The sequence below is a fragment of the Manacus candei genome, unplaced genomic scaffold, assembly GCF_025592945.1.
Source record: "Manacus candei isolate 608988 ecotype Guabito, Panama unplaced genomic scaffold, ASM2559294v1 h1tg000008l, whole genome shotgun sequence".
Taxonomy (NCBI): domain Eukaryota; kingdom Metazoa; phylum Chordata; class Aves; order Passeriformes; family Pipridae; genus Manacus; species Manacus candei.
In genome coordinates this window covers 26,147,495-26,159,415 of record NW_026138056.1, presented here as the reverse complement: position 1 = coordinate 26,159,415, position 11,921 = coordinate 26,147,495, and the positions used below count along the sequence as shown (strand labels likewise).

Below are 11,921 nucleotides of genomic sequence, written 5' to 3'. Positions count from 1 at the left end.
AAGGAAAACATGGAGGCATTCCTTCTCTCACACAGCCTTTACCAAGGCAGGCTGCAAGTCTTGTTCTCCTCTCACCCACTGCAGGAACTCCCCCAACATTTGCTATTCACAGGTTCAAGTTTTAGGCTGGCAATATGCCAGTGAGTTCATTAATGGTACACTGGATAACAGTGCAGACCCAGTCCTCAGGGATTTAGACAACATTTTAACAGCAATGTTTGATGGCTACAAGAAACTAAACTCTGCCTGGCCCAAGCTGTCTCGGGGGGATTCAAGTACCCACATGTAATAGATAATATAATAGACTGTTACCTCCCATCTGTAGGCAGCTTGGGAGACCAGATGTCTCTCTCTTTAGTAGCTATCTGCAAATTGAAGTGTGCAAAGCTAGCATATTTTTACAGTCACCTCACTACTTTCTTTTGAGATTTGACTTTTGGCTAAAATTGTCAGGTTCCATTAATCCTGAAAACCTCTTAGCACTGAAGTGAACTGAAAACCAGAATCCAAATCTTTGTATTCTAGGAAGTTACTTGGGAATCCACCTTGCTTTCCTTGTGTACCTGCAAGTACAGCTTCTTTTGTTTGTTCTGGAAACAGTTTAAAATAAAAAGAAAAAAAGAAAAAAAAAGAAAGAAAATTAAAAACATAACACAGCAAATACTCTTGGTTGTGTGGGATGTGCCCTGAAATGAGAAAGTGCCTGTACCAATAAATCTTGTTTCGTGGTCCCAGGCCGTTCCCAGCCACTGGGCTGTGTGGATATGGATAGGGACGCTCTGGGACAGTTGTGTGGGTCACTGTGATGTGCATCACCACTGTACAGGGTACGGCTGAGCAGTTCACAGTTGTGTAGGACAGTGCCAGGTGGATCATTGCTCTGGAGATCGGTCCCATGCAGGACCTGGCTGTGTGACACCACTGTGGAGGACATTTCTCTGTGGCTTGGCAATACATGGGACCCTGCTGTGCAGGACATCTCTCTGTGGGAGGGACCCCCCCATTGTTGTGGGAGTCATTGCAGTGTGGGACACTGCTGTGTAGGACCTTGGTGAGAGTCATCACCTCCTGGGACATTTCTGTGTGGCATGTTGCTGTGAGGGTTATCACCACGTGGAAGACTGCCATGGGGTGCATTGCAGGTCATCACTGTGTGGGACATGGCAGTATGGGTCCTGCTGTGTGAGACATCCCTGCACAGGACATCACTCGAGGGTCACGGTGTGAGTCCGTGCAAAGCGGGACACTATTGTGTGGGACATGGCTGTGTAAGTCCCAGTACATCCCGGTACAAAAAGAACATCGCTGTGTGGAACATTGCTAGGTGGGTTCTACCATGGGGACCCCGCGGGAAACAACCACCACCCGGCAGGACACCGTACCTGCCCCGGCTCCCTCTCCCCCCGCACCCCGAAGCTTTGCCGCTGCCCGGTGCCCCTCGGGGAGCTGAGCCGGCCCGGCTGCCCGGCGGGGCAGGACAGGGAGGGCCGGGCAGGACCGCACCGGCCGCCCCCGCCCGGCCCCGCCGCCTGCCCGCCGAGCCCGCCCCGCTCCACCGGGGCCCCGTGGCGGCCGCAGCGCAGCGGTGCGGGATCCTCACGTCGGGGCGGCCCGGTGATGGGCAGCACGGTGATGGGCAGCACGGGGATGGGCAGCACGGGGATGGGCGGCTCGGCGCTGTCGGGAGCGTTGTGGCTGGGGCTGCTGTGGGCCGGGAGCGGGGCCGGGGGCAGCTGTTCGGGAAAGTGCTGCCAGGGCCGGGATGCCTCCTGCGTCGGCGAGGGATGGAGGGAGGGAGGGGGCTACGGGACCTGCTTCTGCGACGGAGGCTGCCGGCGAGCCGGGGACTGCTGCCACGACCACAGCCAGGCGTGTCCAGGTAGGTGCGTCCGCCCACGGCCCTGCGGGTCCGGCGAGGCTGCGGACCCGGTGAGAGGGGCGCGGGTCGGACGCGGTCCGGGCGGGACCCCCTTTCTCCAGGTACCTCTCTACCTGCCGGGGCTTCGCGGGATGGAGGTGTCGCTGGGGTTGGGAGCTGGGGCGTGCGGCCATGGGCTTGAGGGCTGCGGGGGGGCCAGATTCCTCCCTCCCCGGCGTCCCCAGCCCCGGGGCCAGGGCATGAAGAGGGACCAGGTTGGGGCAGCGCCAGAATAGCGGCAGGCGCAGGAAGGGAGGCAGAGAATTTTCTCTCACCAGACATCTGCAAGGTTTCCAGATCAGCTGTAGTACAGTGACAGTCTGAAGTTATTTTACCTCTAAAATTTTATGTTACTTACTTTACCCTCGTGCTAGTCCCGAACACACATTGATTGCAGGGGGTGTGACCAATTACAGAGACAGCAGGGAGATTCATTTAGCACCCGTCTGTGTCTTTCAGCTGATTCCTCACATCCTGACAAACAAATAGCAATGAAATGATTGGGGAAATCCCCACTGTGAGGTTTTGGCCCCATTTCTAGGGGTATGAATCAGCAAGGATTTACTTAGAAGGCAAGGGCTTTAAAATAAGCATAGGAGAATGAGTGCAAGCTCATTTGTTTAGAATGTGGCGCTAATAATGGCAGGGTCATGGATTTGACTTCCATAAGGGCCATTCACTTAAGAGTTGGACTCAATGATCCTCGTGGGTCCCTTCCAAATCAGAATATTCTGTCATTCTGTAAAAGAGTCCTCTGCCAGCCCTTGGGGGAAGGCCTGGGCCCCAAGGCAGTAGTGGCAAACAGGAAAAGTGGTCCAGTTCTACCAAACTGAGTAGCAACCTTGTAGATATTCACACTGCCTCTTTCTGTGGTATTTCTACTCTTTGGGGTCTTCACAATTTGTCCTCCCTCCATCTGTCTTTGATGTAGGACACAGCCCTTGCTTTGCAGGTGCAGCATTAGTACTCAGCCTAATGTCTCCTCCCAGCTGGCTGGACATATGCCAGCCTACAGCCAAAAAATCATGAGCCTTTGCTGCACAGTTCTGCTAATTAGGGTGCATTTAGCAGGCTCAGTGCCATGCTGACACAGCCACATATCTTTGGGACCCAAGATGGCTTATGTCTGCCTGTACTGGGAAGGGGGAGTACGATTGTCAGATGCTGTAGACACGTCCTAAGGGATATAAAGCTTCACAGAAGAAATCAGCAGAGCAGAACTCTGACCTCAGGTCTCCGGAAGAAATACAGTCAGTTCTCTCCCCACTAAATAATCTCACCAGAATAACATGGGGAAAAAAATGCACCATGGAGTATAACAGAAGGTAGCATTTTTAAAATCAGCATTTTTAAAATACAGTGTTCTATCATTCAGGAAAATCAATAGGGGGAGAACTGACAAAATGCTTGCTTGTCATACAGTCAGAGCATATCACACATTTTCAGTAAACAATATGATTTTTAATATTCAAGTATAAAAGGAGAGAGTTGATAAACGTGCCCAGTATTAGCATTAAAATGAAGCTCTAATCCAAAAAAATTTCTGTGCTCTTCAAAAAGAAGCTCAAACTTGTGCTTGAAAAGTTCTAGTTTAAACACTTTCCTTACCATGACTTCTGGCATCTGATGATGCCCCACTGTTATCGAGATGGTATTTTTTGTCTCATGTTCAGTGGTGGTTTCCTCAAAAGGCATTACGTGTTTGTGCCGCCTCTCTTGTACCCTGTGTGGGCAGTGGGTGCCCTAGATCCAAGCAGGAAGATGGAGTCTCCGTGAGGTCTCTGTCTCTCTGCCTCTCCTGCACCAGAGCCAGAATTTGACAGTCTCTGGTGGCCCACTTCAGGGAGGTAAACCCACAGGGAATTATTTCTGTTTTCTCTATTACCCGTTTCTGATTGGTTCAACTCCCTGCACTGCCTCACTGCCCAGTTGTGTGAGCTCCAATGCTAACACAAGCAGAGCTAACAGCACATTTGGCATGGGTGGGTGTAAGCATGGGAGGGCAGGATTTTAGCAGCCTGGGAAAGTGATCCTCGAACTCATACATTCAAAAACTACAAATCTTCCAAGTTTCACAAAATTCACAAGTCATTCTTTTAAAGGTAAATGATCATATATAATTTCCATGGCAAGTCATTACGTTGTATTCTGTATAAACAGAAATTCCAAATAGTTCCAGTGGGAGTTGGTATCAACTTACACAAGTATGGTTGGAAATTTTAAAGTTGTTTTCGATTCCTGTTGGATATCGAGGTCTCCCTATTGAGTCTTTCTAAATTCTGTCTATGTGTTTAATGACATCAAGACTGTTTATTGGCATAGTTCACTGTTTTGAATGTAAAGTTCAAAACTTGAAAACATAAATGTGAAGAAAGGTGATCAATGGTTCTTGTACTACAGCTTGTTTGTCAACCTGTTCACCACTCTTCATTTCAGCACCTGCTGAAATGACATTTCATCCTTTCGCAAATATTTAACAGGATGAAGTATTTAGGGAAAGTGTAAAGTGCCTCAAGGATAGGCAATCAAGAAATGTGTTAAGAATAATAAAAAAACAATGCTCCAAAATAATAGAAAACACTGAAGGGAGGGGCTTCCTAAAGCTGCCAATGGTACACTTAAATTCTGTTATGCCTAAAAATTGCAGTAGATCTAGTACTTTATAAGTAGATAGCTCAGCAGAAGCCCAGGGACTTCTGAACCTAAGTCCAAGAGTTTTTAAATAAATTTCTTTATAGTTCTAACAATGATGAAAGAATGTTTTTGTACATAGAGAGCATTTTAAATAGGAAATTCTGTACAAGAAGAAAGCTGAGAAATGAATGAGTTTGTCACTTGAACTGAAGTGGTTACTCTGAGAAAATCCACAGATCCTTATACATTGCAATGTATGTTGTGCAATGAACACATAGTAATCCTCCTTTTTTTCCAGACATGGGAAAAAATTAAATGGAATTCGACTCAGAGAAAAAGATCTATGATTCACAGTGCTGTAAATGGAAGACAAGAAAAAAGTTCTGACCACTCAATCTGTGATTCATAAGATAGCAATGTAATTTTTCTGTGTATTTTTGAAATTCTGCTAGCTTCCACATTTTAGTAGGTATCTGAGCACAAGTCCTATAATTCAGGTTCCTTTGACTTGCATCTCCCTCGTTTTTCAACAAATCATCATCTACCATTGTCATGTTAACTAAGCTGAAACAATAGCAACATAGAGACCATAAAGATGTAGCTATGGGTCCCTGATACTTCTTTTTGTATTTCAAAAGGTGACACCGTTCCTTGTATATCATCTCTGGGACCCATTCTCTGTCATGCTGAGGAATTTGACATCTTTCCAATGAGACACAAAATTGACGTACTGTCCCTTAATAGTTGCTGGGTACTGACTGCAAGAACGACATTATTATCCTGCTGACTAAATTCCATTCTAGTAACCCAATATTCATATTTTTCCACATGACTGAGGCAATTCATCCTTCTTGTTCTAAATCTTGATAACCATAACATTGCCATGCATTGCCACAGATGACCAGTATTTAACTGTCAGCTTGGTTTAATTCCAGTAAGACATGAAGTCATTGCTTTATTTGTTATGCAGCTACTAGTCCCTTTGGGAGTATCCTGCATGGAAAATGTGATGTTAGACCTGATGCTACCTGCATATCAAGGTGCTAATATGGGATTAAAGTTATGTGGAAATTCTTACGTATGCAGGCCAGCTTGGAAGAGAGTCAACAGATAAGGAAACAGGCTAGATAGACACTTATTGTCCTTTGGGTACTCTGGTAATGATTTGTAGATGTGTGATCAGACACTGAAATCTATCCACTGAAGTATTATTAAATAGAGTGGGCTCAAGGACTGTTTTCTGACCCTGCAGCCAGGTGGCAAAGACTGTCAGGTCCACAGTACATTTAGCACCTGTTTTGGCTATCCCATTGTGGGGTCTAAGACATTTCTACTATCACTAGTTTCCTTTTCTAGTTCCCAATGCTTGAAACAAATGTCTGAGGGTTATGCTGCAACATGTCAGCGTGGTATCTTCACAGCCACAGAGGCTGTGTCGTGTACCTTGGGGTACCCAGATGTGTCTGAGGGCAGCGCCTGGTGGTGCAGTGTCAGGTATCTGCATGTGGCAAAGGGAGCTGTTTTCTCCTATTTCCCAGTGCTGTTCTACAAATCATACCCAGGGGCTGTCGGGGAAGGGGTTTATCCGTACATAGAAGAAAACACCAGAGAATGCTAGTTGTTGAGCACAATGGACAACTGGTGGCCCAATATCCAGAGCAGCTCAGTAGTTCTGTTTCAGGAGAGCTCCTTAGGGCGTGAGATGCAGCATCCTCAGCCACTCATACACCTAGTGCTATCAGGGCACTAAAAGTGGACAAGTTTGGTTACAACAGTGCACAGTGAGAACAGAGGAGGGGAATTATGGTAGTGTGGTAAGGACGTTTGCCAAGTAGCCTCTTTGAGAGGTTTTATCTGCTTTACGATACTGGTAGTGCTCCAAGAAATCAGAGATGTAGTGACAGAGCAAACATGGCAATTTCTACGTTTTATGAGAAAAGTCACAAACCCTAAGGAGGTTATCACATTCTACTCTTTCTTCCTGATGTCTTATACTGGCAGAATCCCAAAGGGCATAAAATATTTTCCTGAAAGACTAGTTTGGTCCCATCACTTTTCTGCAACACTGATATAAGTATGTAACTAGTGCTTAAGCTTTTAAGCTTCTTGAGGATTTAAATTGTAGTCAGGAAATATAGAAAAAAAATCAAAAGCATGTGATATGTTCCAATACAAGCTAATGAGAAACAGCATATATGGGAAAGGAAAAAGTTTTATTTAACTAGATAATGAGAAGCACAACCCAAACAATTCAGAACCAATTTAAGACAGCCCAGCCATTGATGATAATGTGTATTTTGTACCACTGTCCAACCTGAAGCACTTACCAGGTGGCCTTCAGGAAAAGAGGCTACTAGAAATGGACCACTGGTCAGATTAAATGTCCTCGCAGGGCACAGGTTGAGGACAACTCAGGCAAGGAAATGATTGCTTGTTCTCAAAGAATTCTTTCTCTTGATGGATGCCCATGTGTGTGACATTTTTCTTATCTCCTCTTTCACTGCAGTGCCTGCTAAGGCTGTGTATACTTCAAGTTCCTTGTTGGAAGGGTTGTGTTTGTTTCATCAGTGAGCACCCAGAGATCATCCTCATTCAGCCCCTCAGGGCTCAGTGTGCAGTACTGTTTTGAAGAGCTGTAGTATTCATTTTGACTGCTAAAGGGGAAATTATTAGGCCATACAGTTTTCAAAACCTGGGACTTGGTGTTCGTGAAGACGAGTCTTCATGAGTTTTCTGTGAAGTTCACCTTCATGGAAACACTTTAAACCTCTGTGTGTTTTGCATACTATGTTAATGGACAAATAAAGTGAAGAATCATGTGTTGTGTAGCTTCTTACTCAGGAATAATGTATCCATCATCTGTTTCTGTATTCTCTGGGATTCAGGCTGCAAAACTTTTTTTCCAGATATTTGGCATATTATTCATTAGCAAGGCTGACACAGAGCAACTATTTTGCCAGAATATAAAAGAGAAATGCAAGAGAAGGGAGAACTCTAGCTCAGAAACATGTATATCATGCTTAATATGAGAACGACACAGAGCATGCCATCATTATTAGATGCATTGCAGAGAATAAACTAAGGAAGGAAATGGCTACTGGATAACAGATCTGATTTTTGAGTTTAAAGACAATGCTGAAAATGAGAGATGCTAAGTCTACCATGTACAGCTCTCACAGAAAGAAGTGACAAACATGACATAAGGGTTCATTCTCTACATAATATGATGATTTAGTCTGTTTCTAAAGAACCTGGATGTTATTTAACCAAAAACATATCAAGGGCCATCAACTGGGCTAAAGGTTTCAATAGTCGCCAGAAAAATGCCACAAAATACAAACCAAAGCAGTTTTCATTCTTTCTTCGTCTGAGACCTTCAGTGAGCACACTTAATATGTGCAAAGAGAGAAGTTCTTTGAATCTCTATTAGGCTGGGTTAGGAGAGATCAAAGGTGTGAGTATATGGTACCTGTGCTATTGATACTCTGCTAGAGGGAAATGCATTTTCTTACAATTCAAAGTTTACTTTCAAAATAATGGCACTTTTTCCATAATGTTTTGGTTAAGTTCAAAGGAAGTTTGTTGTCCATGAAAACTAAAATTCAAATGTTCAGTGGACTGTTCTATAGTTGGGAATGAGCAGGGCCCCAAAATATTCACCAACAATTGTCTTTGCAGCAAGAACCATGGAGTACGACACCCTGTGTATAATAGGGCAACAAAGCTGTGGCACTGGTTCTTACTTAAGTGTTGAGGAAAAAGGGATTACAAATCAATCTGAGGGGAATCGAGTGCTGAAAGGCTTCTTGAGTTCTGCTACTTAATGTTCCAGCCTTTTAACAAAATCTGGTGGTGTAGGAACCGCCAGCATAGGTCAGACCACTCTGGTCTAGATAATCCATAAGCTAGTCTCCTTTGGGGCAAATGCTGTATGCTTCAGAAGAGGGTACAGAAGAACCTCATAGCTGTAGTGAAAGATTTTGATGAGGGGTTGTTTGTTTATACACAAGGGATCAAATATGGAGCCAAGCACTGCAGGCAAGTTTGAATGTTAAATCTGAGGGTGCAAAACTCCTGGAAGAGCATTTAAAACTTTTAAAAAAGTAAAAAAGCAATTAGGATAAAACAGAAACCTTGACTACTAGTAATGTTTCAATACTCCTTTGCAGCTCTTCCGTGTGTTGTGGGGGAGTGGAGTCATTGGAGTGGCTGTGCAGAACAGTGTCATCCCGGTCTGCGAATACGCAGGCGCTACGTACAACAGGAACCTAAAAATGGTGGGGAACCTTGTCCGGCTCTGGAGGAGAAGGCTGGCTGCCTGGAATACCTGACTTACCAGGGGGAGGACTGCGGCCATGAACATGGTATTCTGTCTTTATCTGTACATTGTGTCCATCAAGGCTGCCATGAATTTTACTGATATCAATGAACAGGAAAAAAAAAAGCATCTATCTGTAGATAGGTGGTTAAAAATACAATTGAAAATGTTGCTTTCTACTGTCATAGTGCTATTTATTTTATTATTTTTTCCCCACTCTGGCATTTCTTAATTTCTATTAAGTAAACAACCAAATTAAGCTTCATGCACTCCCTTCAGTTTCTGGACATAAGCCCCTCAGTAAGTATCAAATTATATCTGTGCAAAGTTAGAACACAAATTCAGCATGAAACGGGAAAGAGTACTCTTCGTAGGATTCCAGCACATCCTACTTCCTCAGACTAGATGGCATCCATTTCTAGATATTTTTCTTCTGAATAAGGAGAGCTTAGCTGCAGGGAATGGGGTTGACATCTGATGTCGCCAACATTTTACCACTTTTTCAGTAAAGTCAGCCAACATCACATAACCATCCACAAGCTCCCAATTCATTCATCCGCCGTTACAGTAACTGAAATACGGCTCAGCTATTGTCTTGCTGCCTTACCGTAACTGTTTTCTTCCTCAGTCCCTGCTTTCATAACAACCTCTGAATACGGTAAAGAAAGAAAGCGACGAGCAGTATCTTCTCTCTGGCCTTCAGACAAAGAAGCAGCTGGGTAATCTGTTTATCATATGCATGTGGGTCATCTTGCTCAGTAGAAAGTAGCTGGCTACAGAGAAAAGTGTAATGAAATTTGCAACAATTAAACAATAAGCTACAGCTTGTACGGGTTTTCTTTCATGCAGTTTATTTGCATGTTCTAGACGTTGTTTTTTATTACTTGCTAATTGTCCTGAATTAGACATTGGGATCATGGTAAATGTGATGACAGCTGTGTTTGAAAGCCAACAGTACATAATGCTAAACCAAAGCTGAATGTGTCCTAAGTGTAAGTCTAAGAAATTAGACTTAGGCCTCTGAACTCATAAAGTGGGTTGAATGTGATTGGTCTCAAGAGACCTTTTTTTTAAACTAATTGACACAATTGATAAAAAATTTTGTTTGATTACCAGTAGAGATAGCTATGAAGTTTAAATTAGGCTGTTACTGGGTCTGTAAGCTCATAATGCTTTGTCCTGTGCTATTTTCCCCAGAACAATAAATCCCATTGGTATTCTTAGTCTCTTTTCCATTTTCTCCTTCAGCAGAATAGAAGCAAAAGTATGGGTTACCAAGTTCTGCTTTTCAACATAATTTAAGAATACAGAACACAACCAGAAAGTGGGATTATACATAAAGCACTGGACTGGAGCATAGAATGAGAAATAGTTTGCAGAAAGTTTTTAAGAATCCATTGATTAGGTTAGGTCAGAAAGAGACTTGTTAGCAATGATGATGTCTAACTTGCACTTCACAAATACCACCTGTTTGGTAAGTACATTCAAAGTAAAGCTTGTGCTTTATCTATCATAACTAATCTAGTACTTTTTCTGCTGAGCAGATACTGTGTGGAGTTTAGAACAGAGTCACTTTCACACCACTGTGCTTTGGAGAATCGGCCATATGCTCGCTGGATGCAGTACCTACGTGAAGGACACACTGTGTGCGTTGCCTGCCAGCCTCCAGCTATGAACACCGACACGCATCGCTGTGCTGGGGATGGCCATAATGCAGATGGGTAAATAAAGCCTTTTTTTCTGCTCTCTCTTCTGGAGCAAAACTCAGTACAGAAGTTAAACCTTCTCAAGGTCTCATTAAAAGCTGCATTTATTATACCTAAAAAACGAAACAGCTCATACCACTTGTAGAGCTCAGAAGGTTTACCCTTTCAGTTCTCACAGAATTGGGAAGTCATTTCAATATAAGAGTTCAATGCTTTGCAAGCTTTATTTACAATTGTGAAGGAATAATGCAACTTCTGTAGTGCAAGAGGACTTTTTACAGTTACAGGCACTTTTACATAAAAATGGTATTTCCTGTCATAATCCAAATCTGATTGCAGGTTTAATAGCAGTGCATCAGTACGCCCCTCAAACCTATATACCTGGTTTATAGAAAACTAAATGTGAAAGTAGACATTTATTATTCATAACAGATTTTTACTTGATCCATACTTTCATTAATATGCATACAACTTGATACTTGTACAACCAGATACTCAATCCACCATCCTGTATATATATACTTCAGAATATAGTGCCTGCTCCATAAACCATTTCAAGAGCTAGATGAGTCCTACATGATTAAGCAAATAAAATCTTCTGACATGTTATACTACATAACCCATTAACATGAAATACACAATTTTCAGTCTTCTAATTCCTCATTTATTGTCACATTTCAGAGGTAAAATCTTACACTGGGAAGCAGTTGGCAACTCTCAGTGCCAAGGAACCTGGAAGAAGATTCGGCAACTGGAACACTGTTCATGTCCCCTGGTGCATAGCTTTATTTTTACATAAAAGTTTAAAAGACCTTTAAAACAGCAACAACAAAAAGATTGAGAATATTAACATCAATGCCAAGAAATCTACATCTTTATGCTGCATTTTCTGGAGCCTAAACAAATTTTAAAGGAGTCAGAACTTTAGAAGAAGCATTTTGGGAAACTCTCTCTGCCTTAATACAAAATGCTAAGACTGATTTTCTATTAGAACACTAGAAGCACGTTTCCATGTTTCTCTTTGGTAATTAAGAGCTAATATTTCTAATCATAGTGGTTGCTTTTCCTGAAGTTCGCATTCTCTACTGGCCACAGCCCTGTCTACAGGCACTGCTCCTACTCAGTAGCAAGCCAGCCAAACATTCTCAAGTCTGATGATAGTTACTGTCATCACTGAATAGCAAGAGTAAATAAAAATGAAAGTTTGAGTGTTAAAACCAGATTTCAGTTTAGATCCTTGATTCCTTCCCAGCATCATCTAGACAGTTGTTTATACTACAAGTGCGTAAGTATTCTTCCTCTACATTGCAGTTCTCATGTTCACCCACCTTCATAGGTGACTCCA

General features: G+C 43.1%; 1 protein-coding gene across 1 annotated transcript; it reads left to right on the top strand.

Moving 5' to 3' along the window:
* The first annotated feature begins 1,632 nt into the window (after nt 1-1,632).
* SBSPON (somatomedin B and thrombospondin type 1 domain containing) lies at nt 1,633-11,700 on the top strand. Its single transcript, XM_051769141.1, has 5 exons — nt 1,633-1,879; nt 8,722-8,916; nt 9,499-9,589; nt 10,415-10,591; nt 11,258-11,700. Exons 1-5 carry the CDS (start codon nt 1,633-1,635, stop codon nt 11,373-11,375), a joined length of 828 nt encoding a protein of 275 aa, XP_051625101.1. The 3' UTR covers nt 11,376-11,700.
* Nucleotides 11,701-11,921: the final 221 nt, after the last annotated feature.